General features: G+C 48.4%; 1 protein-coding gene across 2 annotated transcripts in view; it reads left to right on the top strand.

Annotated features, from left to right (window-relative positions):
• GPD2 (glycerol-3-phosphate dehydrogenase 2) overlaps positions 1-24766 on the top strand; it is a 49582-nt gene extending 24816 nt beyond the window's left edge. For both annotated transcript variants that reach the window (XM_027656255.1, XM_027656256.1), the window contains exons 7-17: positions 7088-7252; positions 7848-7992; positions 12580-12773; positions 14951-15085; positions 15299-15474; positions 15957-16088; positions 16523-16681; positions 18441-18553; positions 18631-18709; positions 18897-18995; positions 21918-24766. In XM_027656255.1, the coding sequence (XP_027512056.1) occupies positions 7088-7252; positions 7848-7992; positions 12580-12773; positions 14951-15085; positions 15299-15474; positions 15957-16088; positions 16523-16681; positions 18441-18553; positions 18631-18709; positions 18897-18995; positions 21918-22043 (1523 nt within the window). In that variant the 3' untranslated portion in view covers positions 22044-24766. The remainder of the gene's footprint in view (positions 1-7087; positions 7253-7847; positions 7993-12579; positions 12774-14950; positions 15086-15298; positions 15475-15956; positions 16089-16522; positions 16682-18440; positions 18554-18630; positions 18710-18896; positions 18996-21917) is intronic.
• Positions 24767-26287: the final 1521 nt, after the last annotated feature.

Here is a 26287-nt window from a genome sequence, read left to right as displayed (position 1 = left end):
CCTTCCCCTGCCCCTTCCCCTGCCCCTTCCCCTGCCCCTTCCCCTGCTCCCCGTGTCCATCAGCATGTGGGCAGCTCTGGGCCCTGGGAAGGGTTGGGAAGGTACACAATGCTCATCTTCCCAGAATCACCTAGTCAGTAAGATTGGACGAGCCCTCCAAGTTTCTTTCACTGGCAAAAGTGGCCAGACATTGAAATAAGTTGCCCAGGGAAGTGTTTAAGAGGAGCCTGGATGTGGCACTTGGGGACATGGTTTAGGGGTGATTATGGCGGTGCTGGGTTGATGGTTGGAGATGACTTTGAAGGTCTCTTCCAGCCTTGCTGATGGTGTGATTCTGTGATCTGTGGGAGCAGTGCTGCCTCTCTCCAGCTCTGGCCGGGCACTGTGTCCCCCCTGCCACCTCCTGTTCCCTGAGAGGGCTCTGCTGGGTCACACAGCAGCAGGCAGCCGAACTGGGCTGGTGAATCCATCACCTCCTCTAGACCAAAGACTACCCAAGTTTACCCCGATGGAGTTTCCCCCTGGCAGCCGTGGGTGCCACGGGGCTGTGCTGGGCCGTGTCCCCGGCCGTGTCCCCGGCCGTGACGGGCGCTCCCGGGGACATCTCAGTGCCTCTTCCATGAACTGCCAGTGACAGTGTTTGGTTTCATTTCAACACGCTGCTGTTCCTGCCGCTGACACGGCACTCACAGTGTAGTGACAGGTTGAAGGCTGATACAAAGGAAGTGGGAAATGGCATAATTATATAGCACAGGGACAGAATTCCAGATTTTGTCTGTCACTGGATGTGTGGATATTGTGCCTTATTTTTGTTGGTTTGGGATCTTGGTTTCCATACGAGTTTCAGCTTCTGTGCTATAAGTTGGCAGCAGACTCAATCAGACAGACATTTGCAGGGTATTGGGATTTCTTCCTTAAAAAAAGGCTTTTATGGACTCCCTGCCTCTTGCTCGTGCTGTTCCTTTGTTTATAACTCCGTATGTAATTTGCAACTATTCGTACTAGAAAAGGGGGAATGGCTTTAAACTGACAGAGGGCAGATTTAGATTGGATGTTAGGGAGAAATTCTTCCCTGTGAGGGTGGTGAGGCTGTGGTACAGGTTGTCCAGAGAAGCTGGGGCTGCCCCTGGATCCCTGGAAGGCCAGGTTGGAGCAACCTGGGCTAGTGGAAGGTGTCCCTGCCCATGGCAGGGAGTGGAACAAGATGGGCTTTAAGGTCCCTTCCAACCCAGACTGTTCTGGGATTCCAAGAATAGGGAAGCTTAGTTCTCATGGTCTAAGATGGTGCTAAGTGGAGGAAGCCAGAAATGATTTAGGATGACTGGATGCTGCTGGATTATTTAAACTGGATGTTTCAAATCTGAGTTTGAACCTGTTGGAATCAATTCACCTGTCAGAAGGCCAAACTCAAGGCTTCCCTTCCCATGAAAGCTCCTACACAGTGAGGGCTGGAAGTGCCCAGATTTCAAGGCAGATCTTGGAGAGCTAAAATGTGGTGTGTGTGGTTATTTCCTGTGCATACTTAGGTGCATATTGTCCTTCCCAGCTGCTGGGGCCTCCCTGCAGCAGCACAGGTGACCCAGGGCCCAGCGGTGCTCGGGTTCTCTGTGGCTGTAGGGGCTGTAGGGCCAGCCCAGTGTGCTGTCACTGTGCTGTGAGTGGGATGGAATGGGGCTGGTGGGTCTGAGTCACAGCTTGTCCTTCTGGAGAAGGCCAGGAACAGATGTGAGTGCTGCGTATCCTTGAAAGTCTGGGAGATTTCAGCAAATTCCACTTCAGTTTTTTGTGATCCAGAGAAAAAGAAAGAGTTCAGGTCTGAGGGCATTGTAGTGACTTGTGACTCATGAGTCAAAGTGGATGTTTCCCCTGAACTCACTCCGATTGTGTCTGGGGAGGAGAACTTGCCAAGGTCTCTCTGAGAGAAGTCTGGAACAATTTTGAGTCACTCCAGCTGATTCATCTGCCCAGACTGGGATGCAAGCCTTTCCATATACCCAACAGCTGCTGGGCTCCTGCTTAATGCTTGTGATAAAACTGGCCATGCAATTAAGCACTGACTTAAAATTATACTTATGGTAGTCCTGTTAACTTAGTTGTGTGTAACTGTATATATCTAATGTACATGCATAACTGTGTAATCACTCATCAGCCTTAACTTTGGAGAGGTTTGGGTAAGATTTGTCTACACAGTGAGGAAACTTTGAACATGAAATGGTTTGGTTTCCTGCATTGCTTTGCTGTGTGCCTGCAGTTACCAGTGCCGGGCTGGGGTAAGAATATCACTTATTTTTAAATAGCTTCTAGAATGTGAGTGCTTTGAGGGACCATGAATGGTGGTGTTGTGGTTACACTGTAATATCCCCATCTTGGTGCTGGGTGATTGGATTTTGGGAATGGTCCAAACCAATGGACTGCCTGTGAGTTCAGTTCGGTATTCCAGTTAAATAAGTGGAGCTCACTGGTATCAGTAAAGGAATAACATACAAGCAACAAGTTAATTTGCAGGTGTTTATCTTGCCTTTATTCCCTCAGCTTTTTAGAAGAAACATAAAAACCTAAACCCCCCTTATTCGTGTGGCTGCACTACAAAGGGATCTGGAATTGTGACCACACTGGAGGCCTACTTGTCTTATTCATATATTTCTTTTAACGTGTTTTTCCTTTCCAAGGAGCCTGTAGGTGGTTCTGAGGGGAAATTTGCCCCCTCGAGAAGGTTCATTGGGACTGTCACAGAGCTCCTTGTGTGGCTGCCTCCCCTTAAACCCGAGCTCCAGCACTGACTAGCTGTGCCTGGTCAGGGAAGGCTGTGACCTGGGGAAAGGTGAGGAGGGTTTTGTGTCCGCTGCAGGGACCAACCTGTTCCTTAAAGCCAGAAGTCTGCAAGCCCAGCTGTTACAGCTCTGCTGCTGCAGGAGGAGCTAAAATGAACTTTAAGGTTCCTTCCAACCCAAACCACTCTGAGGTTCTGTGAGTTGGTTAAACAGTAATAGTTGTCAGAGAGTGACACAGGACAGAACATACTAGAACTGCCAGGGTGCCTCATTAGGGCTCTGGTTTTCACACAGTGCTCCTGAACCAGTCCCAAACAAACCTCTCCAGTCTGTGGGCTTTGTTACCACTCCCTGGCTGGGGCTCAGCGCTGATAAAAATAACATTGAACGTACACTGTGTGCACTCTGGGGGAGGATCCTGTGAGTGCCAACGGAAACATTGTGTGTTCGGGGCTGAAGAAAGAAATACAGCATTTGCTACTAAGGGGTGAAAATAGAATCTTCCTAAATTACACAAAAAGAAGAAATTATAAACCAAGTGGCATCACTGTTGGGCTTAGCGTGATGTAGGACACACTTACTCAAAATGTCTTTGCGCACTAAATGCCCTCAGCAGCGTGGCTTCTAAGAGTGAGGGGGTTTTAGAGGATTCGGTGTTGATTTAGTGAAAGCACTTCGGCCAGTGTTTTGGGAAGAGCTGGGCTGACTGCCCTTAGAAGTTAAAGTATCTCTCCATTGTCACTGTATTACACAGTTGACAACAGTGGATTAGGGGATGGATGATTCTTTCAGTTTTCCTTGCTAGAAATAACATAGAAGGATTTAAATATCCTCTTATTCTCAAGTGGTGTCACGGAAGGAGTTGCAAAGAGAACTCAGGCATATTCCATCAGTTGGCTCTTAGAGGCTTCTCCCAAAGATGCTGAGGTGTGACTGCCTTCCCTGGGGCAGCAGTGACCTCTCCAGGGCAGGCTGTTGGTGAACACCAGTGACCTCTCCAGGGCAGGATGCTAGTGAACATCTGTTCCTGGTGAATGTCACAATTACCATTTCACTGGGTTGCCTGCAGTTAGGAGATCTCCAGGGGTGTCCCCATCTATGAAGGATGCCAGATTAACTTGTTTTAGCCATTCTGTTGTTATAAAATAACTTTTTGGCTTAAACATTTGGAAAACCCCGAAGTGTCACCAAGGGGTCACCTCTGGTAGCCGGGAAGGTCATTGTTTTGTTTGTCTTTGGAGCTGCAGTGCTGCTGTGAGGCACAGGGATGCAGAGCTGGCTGGGGTGGGTAATCCAGGGTTGGATCTCAGGGAAAGGTTCTTCCCCCAGAGGGTGGTTGGCACTGCCCAGGCTCCCCAGGGCAGTGGGCACAGCCCCAAGGCTGCCAGAGCTCCAGGAGGGTTTGGACAGTGCTCTGAGGGACAGGGTGGGATTGTTGGAATGTCTGTGCAGGGCCAGGACTTGTACTGGATGGTCCTTGTGGGTCCCTTCCAATTCAGCATATTCTAATTCTCTGATTCTCTGATCGAGTGCAGGATTTTAATGTAATTATCTGGGGGAAAACACACACGTGTGAATTGGAGGGCCTTAAGCAAACAAAAAGGCAAAACCCAGCTGTTCCTGGGTATAAAACCATTGTCTTATGATCCTATCTCTCCCAAACTGTTCACTGTTGTTCTCTACAGATGATAAATTCCCAAGCTGGAAAGCCACTCTTCATTCCTTTCAAATCCAGATCTCTCCAGATCTCTGTTACTTATGCTATGCAATACTTGAGGACTCCATGCTGTAGGTCACATCAATCTGAAGCCAGTGGGTTTTTCTACCAGTGTAGTTCATCAGGAACTGGTTATTTCCCAGTCCTCTTCCTGCAAATAAGTTCCATGGGCACTCAGTTCCTTTTGGACTGAGCTGAGGAGTGAGTAATAACACAGGGGTTCTCATATCAGAATAATGATGAGGGGAAAATGGATGAGAGGTTCAGAGGAAGCAGGAGAATGTTGTTTTGGACACAGTGGTACAAATCCTGAAGTGCACTGAGCATGTCCTGAGCTCACTCTGTCTTTAGGAGCAGCCTTTGCATTTGGAGCTTGCTAAACAATGGTTACTTAGAAGTTTGGTTTTATAGAAATTACGCGCTTGCACATTGTTTATTCTGCTGATTGGCTCCTCGGGATTGCTTTTGCTCTGGGCAAATAAGTGACAAATCTGGGCAGAGGCAAACTTGCCAAATTTAAACAGTCAGAGTTGCCGTAGACCAAAGCTAATATTGGCTGACGCTGAATTGTGCTGCTGTGGGATGAATCCCCACCCCAGGGTGACCAGAGGACTCTGGGCTGTGTTGGTGCCACCTTGGGTGCTGGTGGCAGGAACAGAGGGAGGATCAGAAGGTCACTGAGGAAACCCTCCTGGTCCCGGGTCCTGCTGCAGTGAGGGAATGACCCCCCTGTGCCAATGGTCCTCAGGGCTGGGTTTGCAGCTGAGCTGTGTCTGGGGGTGCTGTTCCTGCTGCCTGGTCCTGCACAGCCAAACCTTGTGGTACCTGTGGGCCAGGCAGGCCCCAAATCCAGCACCACCGTGAAGGGGGATGTCTCCAGGACACTGTGCCCCTGAAAGCCCTCGACTTCGGGCTAGAGGAGCATTTCTTGGATTACAGAATCACTGAATCATTTAGGTTGGAAAAGACCTCTGAGATCGAGTCCAACCTTTGATCACCACCTTGTCAACTAGACCGGAGCACTGAGTGCCGTGTCCAGTTGTTCCTTGAACACTGGATTCCTTTGGAATATGTGCTGTTCTGTGGAAGAAGCTGCTGTACTACAGCTTGTCGCTGTCCTTTGGCCCTTTTCCACCCATCACTCCCTCTCCACATGAGCTATACCGTCTCTCAACCCTGCCTTAAACTGGGTGAACCTCATGAGGTCATTTGTTCCTCCCTGCCACCACAGCAGCAGCAATGCTGGTGCCTTTATAGAATGCTTTGCCTGCCACCTCTGACCGATGGTTGTTCCCCCTCGTGCATCTTGTGTGATGGAGCATCCCCAACTTTTCCTGACATCTTGCTCAGTTGTTTTGCTGTTCTTTTTTGCAGCTGATTCCGGGCATTGTTTGCTGAGTGGAATTGGAGTTACTGTTTGTTTCTTCATCGGTGCTTTATCATGCTGCCGTTTCTGTACACTCCGTGTAACTTTTTTTCTCGTAGCCGAAGACAGATTGTGCTGCAGGGCCTGGGCTGGGTTGGAATGAGGGCTTTGGGGAGGGGAGGCGGCGCCTGCGAGGCCATTGATCCCATCTTTATAACTTTGCCCTTTTAGCTGGGAACAGATGATTTGCGCAGGGGTTGGAGATGGTGCAGGCAGAATCCGAAGGACCAAACTTTACATAAACCATTTATACTAAACATTGGGGATGCTAGCAACATAAATCAACTACAGTATCTATTACAAATTTATCACTTTATCAGTATCATCTGTGATAGGAGTGGTCTGAACAGGTGGGGAAGTGAACCATATCTCGGGAAGTTTAGCCTGCTTGGAAATTAATTATTCAGGACACACAGAGCCTGGCCCCTTCAATGTATAGTAATTCTTTCCAGCCAGCATCCAGGCCTCCAACTTCAGTGCAATAATAAATAGGAAAAGTCTCAGGTGAAGCCAGTATTTCAGAGTAATTAATCATCTTCCCCTCATCCTCCCTCCGCCTCTCTCTTGGTTTTCTTTAACGAGGGAATTTCAGTAATAAATCTTTAATGATATATGTTAAGAATCCTTCATTAATTCTTGTCCACTTATTTCTCTCTTTTGGGTGCTTTTATGTTGTATGTTGGGAAGTTAAAAGGAATGTACAAGAAAAAAACAGTTAAATTTGACACAGCCTGTGAAAGGATGTTTTTGGGTGTTGGGTGCTGTGTGTTCTCTTGGTAATCAGAATTGTTGGTTAATAGCAGCTGGATTGTCAAAAGGATTCTTGGATACAAGTGCGGAGTTACAGCAGGTTTACAAGGGAAAAGGGAGAGGAAAGAGTGGTTTGTCTGTTCCTAAATGGAGGGGAAGGGGCGGGAGTGCTCTGTTTGAGCGGGGTGTGTGGTGTGGGCCGCGCAGAGGCCCTCGGGGTGGACGACCGGACACGGCGCTGCCCACGCGGCGTCCAGTGAGGGGCTGTGTCTGCAAACACCCCCGTGGGGGCGAGCGGCCGTCAGGGCGATGGGATGTGACAGGATGTGACAGGCCCGGCCGTGACGGATGGGCCGTGACACGCGCCCGGTCACACGCGCCCGCCCGCCGTGGGTGACGGGTGTCCTTCGTGCCTCCCCGCAGGACAGCACAACGACGCGCGCATGAACCTGGCCATCGCCCTCACGGCCGCGCGCTACGGCGCTGCCACCGCCAACTACGCCGAGGTGCGCAGCCTGCTCAAGGCCACGGACCCGGCCAGCGGGAAGCTCCGCGTGTGCGGGGTGCGCTGCAGGGACGTCCTGACCGGTGAGTGGGACCCCAGCCCCCCCCGGGGCTGCACGGGCAGGGCACGAGCCCCTCGGGAGAGGAACTGCGGCATAACCGCAGGGAGCGGCGGGGCCGCTCTGAACATCCACCAACCACCAGCCACAGAGGAGCCATCTTCCCGGGCCGTGCCATTAGTGTCACTCAGCTTTAGCTTCTGTCACGTTTCTCACTCAAATCCCAGTGTTTTGGCAGGGCAGACTGAGCTTTACATCCAAACCCTTCTGTCAAGGAAAGATGACATTGTCAAAGGCTCCGTGCTGTACTGTAATAATCCCATTTACTGAGTCTGTGGGGTGAGACTGAAATCTTTTTTTCTTGAGAGGCAGATTTCAGCTGAGCAACTTCCACCTTGTCTGCCCTCCCAGATAAGCTGGAATTCCATTCTAAAACATTCTCCTTCAAATCTGGTGTTAGGTGAACACTTAGTTAATTTTTAGAGCCCACCCCAGCTGTTGTGTTCAGACATGCAGGATACACTTTGCAGTAGGGTGAGTTCATAGAGAGATTAATAACAGAGAGCGTCAGCGAGCAGGAAACAAATGGTGTCTGTGATTGATACTGTTTTCTTTCACAGGGAAGGAATTTGATGTCAGAGCCAAGTGTGTTATCAATGCTACGGGACCTTTCACAGACTCCGTGCGCAAAATGGATGATGAGGAAGTGCCCAACATCTGTCAGCCCAGTGCAGGAGTGCACATCGTGATGCCTGGTTATTACAGGTACCGGGGCTCGGGGCCTGCTCCATTTGTAACACCATTTGTAACAGTCTCTGCTGGGGAATAAATGAGCTCGCGGAGACGCACTGGTGGCTTTTACAGCACTTCTGAATGCACAGTTGGATTTTGGTTTTTATTTGTGTTTTTAAAGAGGATTCTGGCACTGTGCCGACGAGAAGAACAATTTCATCTATTCAGAAAACACTGAAGCCTTTTAGTTCTTGGTTAAAGCTCCCCAAGGCAGGAGTCCTGCTGAAGCAGAAGGCCTTTAGGCAAAGCATCACCAGACTTGTGAGAGCACCTGTTTCAATAATGCCTTTGAGCTGAGTGTGCTGCCTGCCTGGTCACCTCCTCAGGAAAACCTCCCAGCAAGGTTGCATCTTCATACAGGATCTCTTGTCCTGTTAAATCATGGAATCACAGGATAGTCTGGGTTGGAAGGGACCTTAGAGATTGTCTCGTTCCACCCCCTGCCTTTAAATATGAAACTCCCTGTGTAATGGCTCTGCCACCTGCTCAGTGCAAACAGGAGTGCAGAAGTACAGAATAAATAATATAATGGGCAGTATGATAAGTAATAATAAGTAATATTAGTGTCACCCAAAAGAATTAGTTCAGAGTAACGCAGTTAAATTCTGGCACTGCTGTGGCCACAAGCTCCCCCCAACCTGTGGGGGTTTTGGTGGTCAGGATGTGCCCCCCTTGGCCACCCCCGTTCCAGGAGAGGTTCCCGTGGCACTCTGCTCCCTGCAGCCTCCTGCTTCCCTCCCTATTTGCTGTGCAAAGCCAAATCCCCTTCTCCCGAGTCAGCCCTGTCAGTTGGAACTCAAATATTACCTTTGGTTCCTGAAGTCATTAGCATCCTAATGGAAATTCTGCTTTATGGACTTAGCCCAGTTCTGTTGATACAGAGCCCTTGCAGTAATGCCTTCCACAGCACCATCGTGCTCCTTGGAATGGGAATTCAGCCTTCCAGGGCACAACAGGGTGTTCTGCTGGAACTGTCCTAACAGCACATGACCACAGACTAAAATTGAGGCATTTTTGGCCTGGTGTAAAATCACCCCTGCATTCTGTTCTGGCTTTTTTTGTATCTTTCCCCATGAGAAATGGGAAAATGACCTGATAGCTGCTTTAAAGTACTAAAAATGTGAAGAAATGGGCTGTAATCCCAGTTTCCTCATATGCTAGGAGGAGGACGTGGCTTTATGGTCCTACAGAAAAGCATGGAAAGCTTTAAAACTTGGACTCACTTTGTAAATTCAAAGTAGAAGATGGCTTGATATGCATTTATTTATTCTGTAATAACCCAATAATTTTAATTGGAAATGTGGAGAATTCTTGTTCTCCGTGTTCCCCGGTGTATGTCAGCATGTGGGCATTACTTTCCTTGGAAAATAGTATCTGCCCACACGCTGCCTCCACAGCACAGCTGATTAGATAAAACTGCACTGAATTTCCTTGGAGTGTGAGAGCTGAAAGCAGGGAACTGTCTGCTGAAGAGAAAATACTCGTGGGATTTAATCTTAGTCGTATCAGGTCTTCTCCTGGTGCCAGGGGACACTCCTCAGCACAGGAAGGTTGGCATTTCACCCTGTCCACGTGCCCTGTGGTGAATGTTTTGTGCCCTGTGGTGAATGTTTTACAGAATTTTGGCCCATAGTCACAAAAATTTTTTCTTTGGTTAAGATTTAGAGTTTGTCAGTTATAAACATAGTTAAGATTTTATAAAACTAATGTTAACCTAATGCATTCACTTCCCGTGGGTTTTTTGCTCATTGATGTTCTTCATTAATAGTCCCAGAATTCCTCCCCTCATTAATTAGGCTTCCAGCCTGGAATGTGTCTGTGAATACAAGGCTTTTTCCTCTCCCTTCTGACCAATTTCAGACGTTTTCAGTCTTTCTCGAGTTTTCCTCTCTGCTCTGCATTCCAGATTCCAGGTAAACTTGTCTGTTGCACCTCAGTTCTGCTCTGTGGAAAGTCACTTTTTGTTCTTTAAGTGCATTTGTGGTCAAATGCTTCTTCAGCTGGACATCAGCATGGAGCCAAGACCTTCCATGTATCTCCCAGACCGTTTCCCTCTACATTTCTGTGTGTCAATGCCTTCCTTTAATGCTTCACATTAGAGTTTGCAATACTGACCTTGCCCATTTTAGCAGCCTTTGAAGAGGAATCTCAGCGTGGCTGACATGGTCATACCTCCTTCTCCCATCCATTTTGGAATCATAGGAATTCCTGCCTTAGAAAACCGCGTTGTTTCACAGGTGGTCCCTGTTGTGTAGCAGGGTGACTCCACAGGCTTCCCAAAGGCCGGTATTTGGGTGTTAAGATGCTGCTTTTTGATGCAAAGCACCTTATTTTGCATTTGTTTGGGTGGCTCTTCAGTTATTTAAATAAGCTGGAACGAACCCGGCAATGGGCATGGAGAGAGAGCTACCCAGGAAAGCTGGTATCAGTAATTCAGGAAATAATTGGCACATGGAAGGCTTGCATCCTCTCTCAGCACTTGCTGTGCAATCTAAAAACAGTTCAGTCCAGAGGTGCTGTGGGAAAACATAGTTTGAAGTCTCTGCTTGTTTCTCTTCCTTATTTTTAACAGTTTTTATGAAATCACATAAAAAACCCCACATACTTTTAAGGAAATGTCTATAAAGTTTCTGAATTCTGATACTGTATATTAAATCTCTGATTTCCTCTGTCTCTAAATCAACAGCTTTTTCATTTTAAAAAGTAATCATTTGTCTGAGGTGATTTACCTTTCCCAAACTGTGTTGACTTCCCCTATTAGATTGTACCTCTCCCTCTGTAGGCCTAAGCTGTCTTTAAATATCAGCTAAAAAAGGTTCTAATATACATGCTAGGTATGAAATTCTCAGCTTCTCTTCCAGCCTTGCCATATATTGCAAACTTCCTTTCAGTAATCAGTTTAGGCTTCCTCAAAATGGAATATTCATTGATTCAGCTGGAATAGGTAGTTCTCACCCAAGCACGGTCTTTAGTTAGGAATTGTTTGAGCCCATTGAATGATTCCCCTCTAAAGTTCCTAATTGCCACCTAAATCTCCACCTCCTGTTCTCCTTCCACGTGCTCCCCATATCCCCCTCCAGCTCCCAGGAGTGGGTGCACAGCCTGGAGACCCCTGGAGACTACACGTGTTTTTATAAGGACTTGCAGCACCTGAAATGAAAGTCAGCATCTACCCTTAAAATAAAAATGAACAAAGAAAGGGGCAGTTTAATGTTTTTCTCTATAAAAGCTGTTTACTTTTAAGTGTTTATAAAAGCCTCTTATTTTCTGAAATACAAGCAGAGCTTTTTAATAAGCCACGAGGAGGTGGCTGGGTTTGTACCTATGAATTTTATTTTACATTATACCAGAAACCACTGATACATAAATTAAAATTTCCTGTCCGAAGAACTACAGATTTTCTTCCTTGTACTGAACGATTCCACTCTGCACTGGCAGAACTAATGAAAAATCTCTGAGTAGCAGCATCACTGCTGTCTCTTTTGCCTTTTTTCCTCAAAGCACAGTTCCCCATTCAGGGCCACAGAACTGGGAGCACTCCAATCCCTCAGGAGTCTGTGGGTGTTCCTTCCTGTTGAAGTGGCAGGTGGTGACAGACTCGGGCTTAGTGTCACTGGAAGGACTCCTTAAATGTCCTCATTTCTCCTCTTTTCTCTCCTTTTTCTCTCAGTTGCCACCCCCTACCCCTCCCATTCCACATGTATTGGGGAGGCAGGTTGGAGGGGATTTTGTTTGTCTTTAATTTTGCCCTCTGCTCAGGGTGCAAATAATTGACAGCTCAGGTTAATAAGATCTGATCTTTATTATTTCTTCTTCTGTACTTAGACACATCAAAACAGAACCAGGGTTCTGTTCTTTCTTCCATTTGAATAGATTAGGGATTAGGGAGAAATTCCTGGCTGTGAGGGTGGGGAGGCCCTGGCCCAGGTTGGGTAGAGAAGCTGTGGCTGCCCCTGGATCCCTGGAAGTGTCCAAGGCCAGGCTGGACAGGGCTTGGAGCAACCTGGGCTGGTGGAAGGTGTCCCTGCCTGTGGCAGGGGGTGGAATGAGATGAGTTTTAAGGTCCCTCCCAACCCAACTCAATCTGTGAACACTCGTTCTGTCTCAGCCTTCCCTCTCCCTTATGGTATAATGCAGAGGATTGCCTGTTTTGGGGGTTGAAAGCAGCTGTTCATTCCATGAGGAGTTTCGAGTCATTGCAGGTTTAAAATTTCCGACTGTTCGTATTTGAAGTTCCAACACACAAGGTTTTCCAGAGTGAATGGAGATGGGAGATGCCCAAGGCCTGATTGCTCCACCTTAAGGTTGTGATCTGCTCGCTCACTTAGGAAACCAAACTGTAGGAATTTCTGAGCCTCGCTTCCGAGGGCCTTGTTTCCCAGAACTCCTGGGACTGCCGTTTAAAGGCAGGTCTTGGCCAGAGGTGAACTCTATTATTTATTTATTAAATCATTTGGCCTAAGAACAAAGGTTCTGTTCCAGTGTTTCCCTGGAGTACCAGGTGTGCAGAACCCCAGGTGCTCCTGCCCTGTGCTGACCCACGTCCCTCCTTTCTTTCAGCCCTGACAACATGGGGCTGCTGGACCCAGCCACCAGTGATGGCAGGGTGATTTTCTTCCTGCCCTGGGAGAAGATGACGATCGCGGGGACCACGGACAGCCCCACGGATGTCACCTCCCACCCCATCCCCACGGAGGAGGACATCAACTTCATCCTGAGCGAAGTGCGCAACTACCTGGGCGCCGACGTGGAAGGTAACCCTGGGAGGGCTCTTTCCCCTGGGAGGGTGCTCAGGAGTCTGGCCATTCCAGCCTGGGGAAGTACAGCAAATAATTCACCTGGAAGAAAAAGGCGTTCGGAGTTTTCCCCTGCCCTTGTTTCTGTTTTCATTTTTCTAGGCATTTTATTCTTAGAATTTACTTTGCTTGGTCGGTAAATATCTTGCAGTGGCAGTTTTGGTGGGAAAGTAAAATGGGCCAGAAGGAGAATGTATAAAAATTCCTTGGTGACAGTTGTTCCCTTCAGTAGCTGAAGTTGTTCCCTTCAGCACCTTTGCTGTGAGGTGCTGGCCTGCTGTGGCTCAGGGCTGGTTTGAAGGACAGGGCCTTCTTTCCTTAGAATCACAGAGTCATGGAATAGTTAAGGTTGGCAAAGATCATCAAGTCCAGCCATCACCCCAGCACCACCACCATGTTCACCACTAAACCATGTCCTCAAGTACCCCATCCACACATTTTTTGACCACTCCCAGGGGTGGTGACTGCCCTGGGCAGTCTTTCCTTCAGAGTGAGGCTTTGGTTTATCTAAATTACAGCATTTGTACTGCTGTATTTCTGCTGCAGCAGCTGCATTAAAACAGAAAGTACTCAGTCAGGAACACTGGAACATCCTTAGATTTAGGAAAACTTGCTGTCTGGAGATGGGAAATGCTGGATTCCTTGTTTCCTACAGTGGAGAATTGATGTCTCCATGTTGTGTGAAGTTATGAAAGAGTCTCCAGGGAAGGTCCTGTTGAGTGTCTGGAGCAGCAGTTGCTGTTGGAAGTGTGGGAGGCCAGGCAGGGAGTTAGGAATTTGAACAAGACAGAGATTAGATTAGATATTAGGAAAGAATCCTTCCCTGGGAGGGTGGGGAGGCCCTGGCCCAGGTTGCCCAGAGAAGCTGTGGCTGCTCCTGGATCCCTGGAAGTGTCCAAGGACAGGTTGGACGGGGCTTGGAGCAACCCAGGGTAGTGGTAGGTGTCCCTGCCCATGGCGGGGTAGAGTGAGACAAGCTTTAAGTTCCCTCCCAGCCCAAGCCATTCCATGGTTTCACAGGTATTTCCCAGCAGTGCATCCCACAGTGTTCAATCCCTCTGACTCCAGCCCACCTGGGCACTCACCGCTTCTCACCCCTGCAATTACCATGTTTATAGATGGCTGGTACTGAAATAACAACTACTCTGCCCATATCAACCCTCCACAGCCCTGCCTGTGCTGCCAGAGCCAGTGCCAGGGTTATCAACTTCCACAGGCTTGGACACCTTCCAGCTGCTTAATTACAGCGTCACGCGTGCTGCTTCCTCTAGTTCCATTAGTTTATAAACGTAATACGGGATCCTAGTCCTGTGATTAACACTTCATTTTGGCAGGTTAAACACGCTGGCAGAGCACCATTGATTTTGGAAATCTATTCCGTGTTCTTTGGGGGATGTTTTTTACACCCTTTTAGTGATTTTTCAATTATCGTTTATTTGAAAGTTGTAATAAAAACATGTTCCAAAGACTTTGGTGTGAAGCAGATCGGTAACTGCACTTGGGGTGAAGGCTGTGGTAAAGATGACTTGTCAAGAGGAGAACTTGGAAAAATAACCTACAAGCTAGAGAAAAAGCTTGGGCGTCCTAAAAGGAAATGTTACACTCATGGCACAAACTTTATTTTGGCTTTTAAAATGTAGTGTAAGGACCATCCTGTCAGCACAGGCAGGCAGGGAGAGTCACAGTCCTGGGGTGATGTGTTGTTAGGGTTTGGGCTTGGGGCCTTCATGGGCTGGTGGGTGAGTTTGACAGTTGAATCTCTCCAGTTTGGTCCATTCCCACTGTTGGGTTTCTCAGCAGTGTGACAAACAGACCTGTCTGTCTGGCTGTGCTTTGGGCTGGCGATTATTGCCAGTCCTGATTGGAGCAGTGCTGGGTTTAGCCTGGAGAGAAGGAGGCTCAGGGTGACGAGGTGGGGATCGGTCACAGGTTGGACTCCATGGTCTGGGAGATCTTTTCCATCCTCAGTGATTCTGTAATTCTGTAGCCCAGCTTATTCCCTGACTTTGGAGAGTCTCCCCCAGCTTTGCAGGTTGCTGGGCACAGTGGGGTGCAGCCCTTGGCAGTGCCCCAGAGCCCGGGAGGGGTGGGAGCTAAATCCCCCTGAGCTCTGACTGTGCCTGATCCCTGGACAGTGAGAAGAGGAGACGTGCTGGCAGCGTGGAGCGGGATCCGGCCCCTGGTGACAGACCCCAACTCCAAGGACACGCAGTCGATCTCGCGCAACCACGTGGTGACCATCAGCGACAGCGGCCTCGTCACCATCGCAGGTCCTGCTGCAGGGGGGCTGCTGCAGGGGCCGGGCTGGGCTTCCAGGGGGCTCTGCTCATCATCCCTCGGGTCCTGGAGCTAGACACTGATCTGTGGGGCAAGCCTGACGAGAATCCTGTCATATATCATTATATATATATATATATAGTGTGTAACAACTTCACATTCTTCTTGCTCTTCCCAAATAAAGAGGTGGACGTGTGTTCCCACAGGGGGGAAGTGGACAACCTACCGTGCCATGGCACGGGACACCATCGATGCAGCCATTCAGGAGCACAACCTGAAGGCAGGATCCAGTAAAACCATGGGGCTGCGGCTGGAGGGGGGTCAGGACTGGAGCCCCACACTCTACATTAGGCTGGTCCAAGACTACGGGCTTGAAAGCGAGGTGAGTCGTGGTTCTGGTGATGCTCTGATGGTTTGGTGTTGCAGGGGTTCGGTTTTTCCCTAAATCAAACACCAGCATTAGGTGGGCAAAGGTCTGGTGAGCCTGATCAGAGCTTATTGTCTGGCTGGGGCAAAGATGGTTTGAACAGAAATAAATTATGGTAGTTGTTCTTCATCTTCCCTTTTTCTTTCCTTCCAGTCTTGACTGTTTCCTGCTCTAAAACGTTGGGGTCTGTCTCCCTTGGAGCCCCCAAAGCTGTACATCAGGCGTGATCTCAGCAGAGATCTGGGGTGTCCTCAGACCCAGTGATACAGCCATGGGGGGCAGTGCTGGTCCAGCCCATCCACAACAGACTTTCCTCCCACACAGTCACAATCCAACACCCTCTGCAGCCTGTCTGTTATTGCTGATGAGGGAATGGACAAGGAACACTGCATATTTCATGCTTTCAGAGTGTACTGGGTTTGTTTTCCTCTCTACAGGTGGCTCAGCACTTGGCTTCCACCTACGGGGACAAGGCTTTTGAAGTGGCCAAAATAGCCCAAGTCACAGGGAAGAGGTGGCCAATTGTTGGGAAACGTCTCGTGTCTGAATTCCCTTACATCGAAGCTGAGGTATGTGGGAAAACTGCCTCATGTTCTTTGGGTCTGTTCTTGGCATGAGCAGGTTCTAGAGCAGATCGTGGCTCTGTGAAACATCTCCTTGAGCCCTTTCCTTTGGGAAGGTCCAGATTTTTTTTCTGGTCCTGTTTTTCCTCTTCCCTGGAGCTCACTTTATTTTTATGTGTTTATATATACACATACTAATATATATAATTAACTACTTATATAATGTCATTTTTCTTTATTTCATATATAAAAAATTTATCCTGGGTGAGTTTTATAAAACGCCCCAAGGAAAAGGGAACTCTCCAAGCCCTTCTCTTCTGGGTGGGTGCTGGTTTGCCACAGCTCCTGTCATGTGGCCAGCCCAGCAGCGTGCTCTGGGATGCAATTCCCGCCGTTCCCGTGTCCATCTCACGTGCATTCCCCCGGGCTGGCTGCTCCAGGTGGTGTATGGAGTGAAGGAGTACGCCCGCACCGCCGTGGACATCATCTCCCGCCGCACCCGCCTCGCCTTCCTCAACGTGCAGGCGGCAGAGGAGGCCCTGCCCAGGATCGTGGACATCATGGGCAAAGAACTCAACTGGAGCGAGCAGAAAAAGAAGGTACAAAGGGCCTTTTTCAGCTGGAGCTGCTTTGTTTTGCTCAAGGAGTTTCCATGTTAACGATCCAAGCCGGTTGAATAGAAAACGACAAGCGATGTTTTATTCCTGAGAGAATGAGTCACTTGGTGCATTTCGTTATAAAGACTTTATCAAATAGCTGTGAAATGAGTTGGGATTGGCCAGAGGGGAAAGGGAAGATCTGTATCCTGTTGTTCCCCAGCTTTAAAAATGAAAGCAGACTTGGCATTACTGTCCTATTCCTATCAGTTATTTTGTTTACTGACACTTTTCAACTGCTCTGCCTCAGCAGAGGAGGATCTTGTAGTCTGTGTCACCGCTTTTTGTCCACTCTGTCTTTTGAGGAGTAATGTCTGTGGTGTTGAGGACAGACCTGGCTATCCCACTGACAGGAATCCTGCCCCTTTGGAGCTACCACATCAGGAAGCTACCAAACAGCACTTGTTGCTGTTGTTGTAAACAAAGAAGTGCCCAGAGTAGTGGAGGCTGCACTTGTAATGCTGTCCTGAGTGTGGTGGAGGAACAGCAAGAAAGGAGGGACAGGGCCCTGGGACCTCTTTCACTGGGAAGCAAACAGAGCCTGTGAATGCTCAGCTGGCACTTCCACTGCAGAGTTTCCCTTGGAGTGTTCATGGAACCTTTTAACCAGTCAGAAGTTGGATTGACATTGTGAAGGGGCTCATTTGAGCCGGAGGACCTGCCATGATCCTAGAGCCTGGCTGCAGGAATGCCTGAGGAAAGGGATCCCATCCTGTCCCAGGTGTGAGGGTGCTGCTTGGTGCTGTGTATCACAGCCAATGTTCAGCTGTGTTTGAGGTGCCTCACCCTCACCCCGTGACATTTGCTCGTAGAATCCTTTTCCAGGTTGAACAAAGCTACACCACTTCTTCCCTAAAAATAGCTTAGCAAATGGGAAGCTGTCAAGGCAGGGAATTTGGAATGAGCACGTGGTTAGGGTTGCATGGACAGCCCCAGTGCCAGCACCTTTGGTGGGGAGTTGGGCACCCTTCCCACCCTCACCTGCAGGAAGAAAAATGGGCAAGCCCTGTACTCACCTGTAGGAATTCCAAAGCCTTCCATGGCTCGTGGGAGCTCAGGAATGCCACTGAGGCATCTCTGCATCGCCTGGGTGTCCACTGGGCTTTGTTCTGGAAAAGGACCCTTTGCTGTAGAGAGAACTCAATTCTGTGGTGCTTTATGTATGTCAGGGGTTTATCACTCATTAAAACCTGGCCAGGGAAGACCTTGCACTGAACTTTCAGGTAATAAAGTTGTTTTACTACCATCAGGAAAACTAGTTTAAACCATAAAGAACCTGCCTGGTGTTGAGCCTCCTGACTTTCTTGCTGGTTTTGGACAGTTGGGTGAAACATCACACTGAGGTATCAGCTGGAAGTGAAATAGTGTGTTATAGGCCTGACCCAAAAGGGCTGTTTTCCTGTGATGGGCACGCTCCCCACGTGTGACTGAAGGTGTGGGATGGTCCTGAAAGCGTTTACACAGAAATTAGAAGTCTTTACTAGAGTTGATACCTCTTTCCAAGACTAAAAAGTACCTAAGGTTAACTTTTAAAATACTTTTCAGCTGCCATCTGCTTAATTTTGGGAGCTTAGATAACTCCTGGTTAAATGGAAGAATCTAATAATAAAATATAATAAATAAATAAGAAATACTACATGAAAAATACTTCTATAAGAACTTGCTATTCCTCAGATACACAGGTTTTCTGGTTTTGTTGTAGGAAGAGCTTGAAACTGCAAGAAAATTTCTCTATTATGAAATGGGCTACAAAGTAAAAACAGATCAATTAACAGACAGCTCTGAAATCAGCCTAGTGCCTTCAGATATTGAGAGGTGAGTGAAGCAGCAGAGTTAATGAGCCCCTGTCCCTCTCCTGGTGCAGTTCTCCATGGATAACCCTTCTCCCGCAGGTACAAGAAGCGGTTCCACATGTTTGACAAGGACAAGAAGGGCTTTATCACCATCCTGGACGTGCAGCGTGTGCTGGAGGTGAGGTTTCCTTGTGCCCCTGGGTCTCCTTTGGGAGCAGCCGCTGTGGCTCTTGGGGTGGTGGTGCTGGTGCTGAGCAGAGCTGAGCAGTGCTGAGCTGTGCTGAGCAGAGCTGAGCTGTGCTGAGCAGAGCTGAGCTGTGCTGGTTTTGAGCAGTGCTGAGCAGTGCTGTGCTTGCTTTGTGCAGAGCATCAGCGTGCAGATCGCCGAGAACACCCTGCACGAGATCCTCAACGAGGTGGACCTCAACAAGAACGGGCAGGTGGAGCTCAACGAGTTCCTGCAGGTGGGTGGCTCCTCTCGTTCCAGGAGAAGCTGTTTCTTTAGTGAGCAAAGCCACAGGTAGGGAATTTTTTCCCCTTGTCTTAGGGCTGGGATGGAAACCAGGTGAGTGTGACCTGTAGTGTGACAAGGGACACACAGAGCCATCCTTGAGCAGCTTGGGCAACGATATTTTTCCACTGAGACCCAAGAACAGGTCCAGTTTACAGATTATGCCCCGGTACAGTCCTGAGTTTGGCATTTTTAGTACAGAAATGCTGTTTAAATATGTAAAAAAATAATACAGTTGTCCATTGGAAGGTGCAGGGCAGAGCTGTGCACACTGACATTGTCTGGGGCTGTTAAGGGATTAGTAGTTTCTAAACTACTGGTAATTATAAAGATGAATAAACTGAATAATAAGAAACTAAATATTAATAATGTATAATAAATAATAAATAGCTATAATAATAATAAACTATAAATAAAAAATGAAATAATAATCTAAATAACTGAATATTATATTATAAATATATTATAAGGGCCATCCGGGCCCAATAACCCATTTTAACTCCTGGATTGGCTGAATTATCCCAGTATCTATGGAAGAAATGACAGACATCTGCCTTTTGGGGGGCTTTCAAATAAAACCAAGGGTGCTCTCTTTGCACATGCAGTTTGCCAGCTGGGTTTGTTTTGAGGAGTGTTTTTTGGGATGGTATTTCAGAGCCTGCCATGTTTCCCCTGCCCCGTGGCAATGATGAATGTGGAACAGGAGAGAAATTAATGCTGGGGATTTTGGTCAATGTCAGCCCTTTCTTCACTGTGTCAAGTTAAACAAACAAGATCAAGGCGAAGGAAATGGTAATTGTCTCTCTGGAGATGAGCTGGGGATAAGAGCAGCATTGTTGAATCTAAATGCAGAAAATTTTCACAGGTTGTGTCCAGCATTAGCAAAAAGGAGTATTTATTTGCCTAAAATGCAGCAATTGAGCTGGGGAGCTGCAGTGAACTCGGGAGAAGGGGAAGAAGCAAACCAAACAAACCAGGGGAGAGGGAGAACCAATGGGCTTTGGGAGTTTGTGGTGACATATTGAAATGGAAGAGAAAATCCCAACTGGTTCTGGCTGTTGGAAAGGGTCACCCTCATACCTCCCTTGGCACGTGGAGACCTTCAGTTGGGGGAGCCCAGCCCTTACTGCAAGAGCTGCATTAGCTGGAGTTTGGGTAGTTGGGGGAACATTGTGGTTATGAAGCCGCAGCAACCAGTAATTGTGTGTTCTGTGGGTTCTGGGGGCGTTGTGGGGTTTTTGCTTTGCTGGGCTGAGCATTCCCCCCGGGGGCTGGGGGCCCTGTGTCATCTCTGTACAATATAAAGGCCAGGCACTGCCCTGGGGTGGTTTCACAATTGTCTTTGCAAACCTGTGTCGCTCTGTGGCTCCTGCACATCTCACAGCCCAGTGCTAAGTGGGAAGAGTGGCTCTGAAATGAACAGGGGGTTGCCATGGAAGGAGCAAAATACATTAAATGTTTGTTTAATTTTTTAATGGATCTGTTAAGTCAGTGCCCAATGCTTGGGTGTTTGCTTTCTGAAAACTTCCAAGTAATTGCGTTTCAGCGCGGAGCGGTTGTGCAAGCCCTGGGCAAATATTTGTGGAGGTTTATGTTAGAATATAGAACAGGTTGTACCTGGGGGCTGCCTGGCTCTCCAGGTGGGAGCACAGTGCTGAGGGAACTCAAATAATGGCCTGGTGAGAACCGGGCCTGGCAGCCCCCGGTGCCCACACGTGTCCATGGAGTGATGCTCAGCAGAGAGGGGGACCTTGGGGGTGGGATGTAAAGGCAACCCCCCTCACAGGCACGAATTTCTCCCCAATATCCCATCTAACCCTGCTCTCTGGCAGTGGGAAGCCATTCCCTCTTGTCCTGGCACTCCAGGACTTGTCCAAAGTCCCTTTCCAACTCATCCTTGGCAGGGCTGAGGCCACATTTGCACAGGTCCCACTGCAGATGCAATGAACAGATTTTCCTATGGAAGGGAAGGAATCTGAAGGATTCCTACACTCCATGGGAGTAAGAAATTGCGTTTTGCAAGTGCCAATTTCTTCCCCAGCGCTCTGTGCTGAGCTGTCTGCAGGTAATTTCAGATCTAATGCTCACTTTATCCGTGGGATAAAAAAGAATTAACTAAAATCTTAGCACTAGTGTGTGCTCATTGAGAGAGAGCCGAGCCCAGCTCCCAGGACTTAAAGGCAAATTAGTTTTAAAAGTCTATAAAGCAGTTTGGATTTGAAGGAATTGTGGAAGTCAAGTACAGTGTCTCTGCAGAGAAAGGCTTGTGAGTGAAAAAGGGCTTGGTCTGGGGTCAATTGTGGATCAGGAATCATGGAATCCCAGGATGGTTTGGGTTGGGAGGAACCTTCCACTATCCAGGTTGCTCTAAGCCCCATCCAGCCTGGCCTTGGACACTTCCAGGGATCCAGGGGCAGCCACAGCTTCTCTGGGCAACCTGGGCCAGGGCCTCCTCACCCTCACAGCCAAGAATTACTTCCTAAATGGAAAAAAATCCGAATGGTGCTCTTGTTTGAGCTGCATCTCTCAGATATTGCAAACAGCCCTGTGGGAGGGGTGGTTATCCCACATTCTGAAATGTCATGGCAGAAAAACCCAGTGATGGTGGTTGTCTGCACTGGCACTTCCAAGTGGATCATATTTGGTACTTCCACTCTTCCTGCCCCCTGTGCCTGGCCAAAGCCTTCTCTGGTGTTTCTGGGAAGTGTAAACGAGCCTTGAGGGGAGGCTTTGAAACCCCAGTGTTGGTTTGTCCCTGGAGAAATCGGGTCTGTGGGTTCACTGAGGGGTGGTGAGGGCTCTTGGCTCCCGAATGACCTGTGCCCGTGGCTGCCCTGAGCAGGGGGCTGACGGGCTGCTGTCCCTGTGTCCCCAGCTGATGAGTGCCATCCAGAAGGGCCACGTGTCGGGGAGCAGGCTGGCCGTGCTGATGAAGAGCGCCGAGGAGAACCTGCGGCGCCGCGCTGCCATCCCGGTGGACCGGAGCGGGGGCGGCGTGTGAGCCCCCCCACACCCCCCACGGCTGCCCGAGGCTGCTGAGAACATTCCAGAGCTTCTGCCCTCCCCGCTGGCCCCGGTGCCCAGAGCTCTTCCCCAATACATTGGTGCGTTCGTCCTCCTCATTAACGGTTTTCTTACTCCTCCGGTACGTGGCCTTCGGGTTGGGGGTTCTGCAGTCCCAGGGGTGTCTTAGCAAGAGTTCAGGAACACAGGCTGGGAGGGTTTGGGGGCACACACAAGCACCTACTGCCTTGGTCATTAACTTTGCACTTTTATCTTTAAAGCAAAGGATGCTCAAAGTGAATCCTGCCATTAAACGTGTTGAATTCTCCAAATACAGACCTGGTATCTCCAAGCTGCTGCTGTGTCTTCAGCAAAAAGCAAGGGAAGGAGGGCTGGTGTTCTGGGTTGGAGATATGATCCCAAAAGGAACAAATCTACCCTTTCCTGGGGTGGTGGTGATGGTGGAGAGCTGTCCTGAGCCTTCCAGAAGGCTGGGTTTGCTCTGTTGTTCCAGTGGTGCCAGTACTTGGCCACACAAAAATAGCAGCTGGAAAACAAGACATCTTGATGAATCACCCCCAGGCAATAATTTGGCTAAAAGCTGAGGACAGCTTCCCTTTCTCCCATATTAACACAAATAACTGCCTTTAATAAATGGGCACTGTCTGGCAGGTGGTGCTTTGAGCTGTGAAATAAAGGTAAAAGGTGCTTTATGCTAAAAAGTGCTTTGAGTTTGGGACGAACCCTGCTGACATGTAGGATAGGGCAGGTTTTGGTAGCACAACAGTCTTAATTTAAAAATGCTCAAACACAGAGTGAAAAAAAACAAAGTCTGTCTTGCATTCCACTAACTTTTCTAGAAAAAAGGGCTATTTTTCAGCACATTAATGGAAAAACCAAAACAAGAAGCTGTTTCCAGCACTGCTGTACCTGTGTCTTGCCTTCCTGCTGCTGGATTTGGTTGAGATCAGGTGGGAGATTTCTGCCTGATGTAGAACAAGGCAGGGAAAACCTGGTTTATTGCTGGATTCGGCATCTATTTTATTCCTTGAGTAGAAATAGCAATTTCCACCTCAAACCAAGCTTCACTTCCCAGGTGTCAGAATTTCTGATCAGTAAAATCTAATGTATTTGGCTGGTGTCACCACATTCACTGATGGAAAATAACAGGACAGGAGTGAACAGCAAAGATTCCTTGGATATTTTTATAGGGAAAGTGATTCCAGACACAAATGGAGATGCTGAGGAGTGTGGGATGTAGCACAGTGAGTACAAATGTTTTGTTTTGCTGGAGAAGCAGAGTCCTTTAAAAAATTAAAATTCAGGTGCTGAAAAATAGTAAATACAAAAGAAAAAAAGCGAAGGCAAGGCTCATCTAAAATGAGTTTTTGAAATGGTTTTTGCATGTTAAATTCATTTTTTTGATGCAGATATTGTTCAGGTTGTGGCTTTGTGCTGTGAGCAGGGACTGAGGGAGGAGTTGGCACATCTGACACCACAAGGTTGTTTCAATGAACAAAGGGGTTTGTTCCTGTGGTCCTGTAAACTTTTCCTTTTGAACTGTGTTCCAGAATATTCAGGTGAAAGATGGAATGTTTGACTGAGCTTTGTATTTCCAAACCCACAGTAACAGATTTCACATATCCTGCAGAACTGAGGGAAGTGAATGTATAACACACAGGTAATTTTGGCTCAGTGAACAAGGGAAGGGGTTTGGGATTCTACAGTTACCAATAATTTAAGGGGAAAAAAAAGAAAGTAAAAGTCATGAGACCTTTTCCAGGCCACGTTAAAAAAAATATTTCCAATATTGAACAGCTTTTACATGATTTAAAGAGGAATTCTCTTCCACTCCTCTCTAACTGGCTTTGTTAAATTAATAACCCCAGTTAACCTGGAAAGCAGGATTTTCTGTGTTGTACCCAAAGTATGTTTCTCTTGTTTTGCTAATCTTGCATCTGGAATGTGACTTTGGGATTCTTTTGTTTTGCTAATCTTGCATCTGGAATGTGGCTTTGGGATTCTCCTGGCTATGTGTCCTTGGACATGGATTTGCTTTGCGTCTCAGGCACTTTATGTCACGCTCCTGCTCCCCTGTACAGCCCTGGAATGACAGGGACAACTGCATGTGTTCCTTCAACAGCTGAATCTGTACATGAAGAAACCTGGAGTATTTATTTGTCCCCTCACTCTGTCTGCAGGAATGTTGGCTGTGTTGTTTAAGGTTTTTTTTAATGTGAATGTACTGTGGGAAGAGTTGTACAGTGTCACTGTCTTGCTGTGCTGATCTGAGGTGGAAAAGCAGGAATGGGATTTTTTTTTCTCCTTTTTTTTTTTTTTTTTTTTTTTGGTGAGATGAGACTTGGGTTTCTGGATTTGCTGGGGTTGTTTTGTGTTTTAAATAAACTGCACACCTGGGGGGATCCATGCAGTGTGTGTCCATGTGTATAAATACATGTACAGACACTCACTGCAGGTTTACACGTGGCACTTACGTCTGTTGTCAGGTTCCTGTTGCAGCCTGGGCTGTTCAATGCTGTGTTTGAGGCTGGGTTGTTATTTTTATGACTGTCTTGGTGTTTTCCTGCCATTATTTATTACCTTTGATATCTGGAATGAGCCGCATGCGTTTATTGAGCAATAAGAGGATGTATTTAATGTGCCTTGTTTTTAACTGAGTAAGGACTGAGAGCATGAATCAATAAAGCTGGTTAAAAACGCTCCTTTCACTGGCAGTTTGTCATGGCAGGTGAAAAAATAACTTGGATTTGCCTTGCAAAAGTTCCTTTGGGAAGGACGGATGTTGGGATAGATGTGTCTCCGTAAGCAGAACCGGTTTTTCCCTGCTTTCCCACCTTAGCTCGGAATTTGGCACTCAGTAAGTTCCAAAGTGAAAATGAGGAGTTAATGCAGCACTTGGCATTCCTGGGAGGTGACAGGGTGAGGAATCCTGCACTGCCCTCTCAGGCTGGAATTGCAGCAGCCACCTGGATTTGGGGGGGGGGGGCTGGAAATGCCAACCTCGAGCAGTCCTGCACACTGATGAGTTTGATCCTGACTAAAATCAATAGAAGCGAACAGGAGCGATTTCCTAATCCATTTGGATCATGTTACATGTCAGGTTTCCCGGGGTTGCCGTGTGTTGATGAATGTTCCGACAGAACAAATCCATTTTCCCTGTCAGTAAATCAGCAGCGCCGTTATCAGGGCGAGCACAATCTTCATAATCTCCAGATTATTTCGTAGGGTTTAATTTACACTTGTAATAGGGATATTCCACAAGTGCTGCGGAGCTGTGCTGGTGCAGGGATTGTGTGTGTGCAGCTGGAGCAGCTCCCTCCGTGTGGGGATGAACCAGGCTGGAGTGGAACTACAGGATTATGGATTTTCTCTAGTCCGTGATGTGTAAATCATGTGTCACAAAATGTTTTGCTGTGACCAGCTTTGTCCCAAATATTTGGCAGCTGCCTTGGGTCACGCTCTTGACCTTGCTGCTGGAAGGAAGAGGAGTTTTGGGGCTGGTCCCTTCCTCCGGCGTCTCCATGGCACGGTCAGAAATTCAGATTTATTGCACCTTGTGCAGCTGGTGCTCCACGGGCTGGTTAAAATATGATGGGGAATATCATAGCAGCATTAATATTTCAGCGTTGTGCCCGAGCTGGGTGTTTCCTGTGTCGGCTGGGAACTGATTGCATCCGCTGGAGAGAAATCCATCCCTGGGGCCGCGGCTGTGCTGCTCCCGCGGGCTCGGTGCCCCCCGAGGAAGAAGAGGGGGCTCATATTCCTGGCTCAGGGTGTGAGCCCCGGTCTCCCTGTCCCAGCAGTGCCCAGTTTTCCTGTCCGTGCCCCGGGAGCTGGCGGTGTGGCAGGAGGGCTCGGTGCCCTGGGCTCTGGGGCAGCTCCCCTGGGCTCGGTGTGCCAAGGAAGGCACGGATGGAATTCTGCTCCCCGAGCTCGCTCCGTGTGTTCCCCACAGCCCTGTGCGAGCGCTGCCGTGTGTGTGAGCTCATCCCGGTGCATGGATGTGAGCAGGGCACTGCTACCTGGAAAATCTGGGCAACTTTTCCCTGTGGATTTCACTGAACTGCTCCGCGGCCCCGGGGCTTTGTCTGCCCTGAGCCGGGACAGCCCGGCCGGCTACTCCACCTGGGGATGGGCTCCGAATTCCCACCTTCCCGGCTGAGGGGTTTTTCCTGTGCCGGGTGGGATGTTCCGAGCTGGGCTGTGCAGGGGATGAGCTCC

Source organism: Corapipo altera, unplaced genomic scaffold, assembly GCF_003945725.1.
Source record: "Corapipo altera isolate COAL_440 unplaced genomic scaffold, ASM394572v1 68, whole genome shotgun sequence".
Classification (NCBI taxonomy): domain Eukaryota; kingdom Metazoa; phylum Chordata; class Aves; order Passeriformes; family Pipridae; genus Corapipo; species Corapipo altera.
This window is presented reverse-complemented; position numbering and strand designations above follow the sequence as displayed.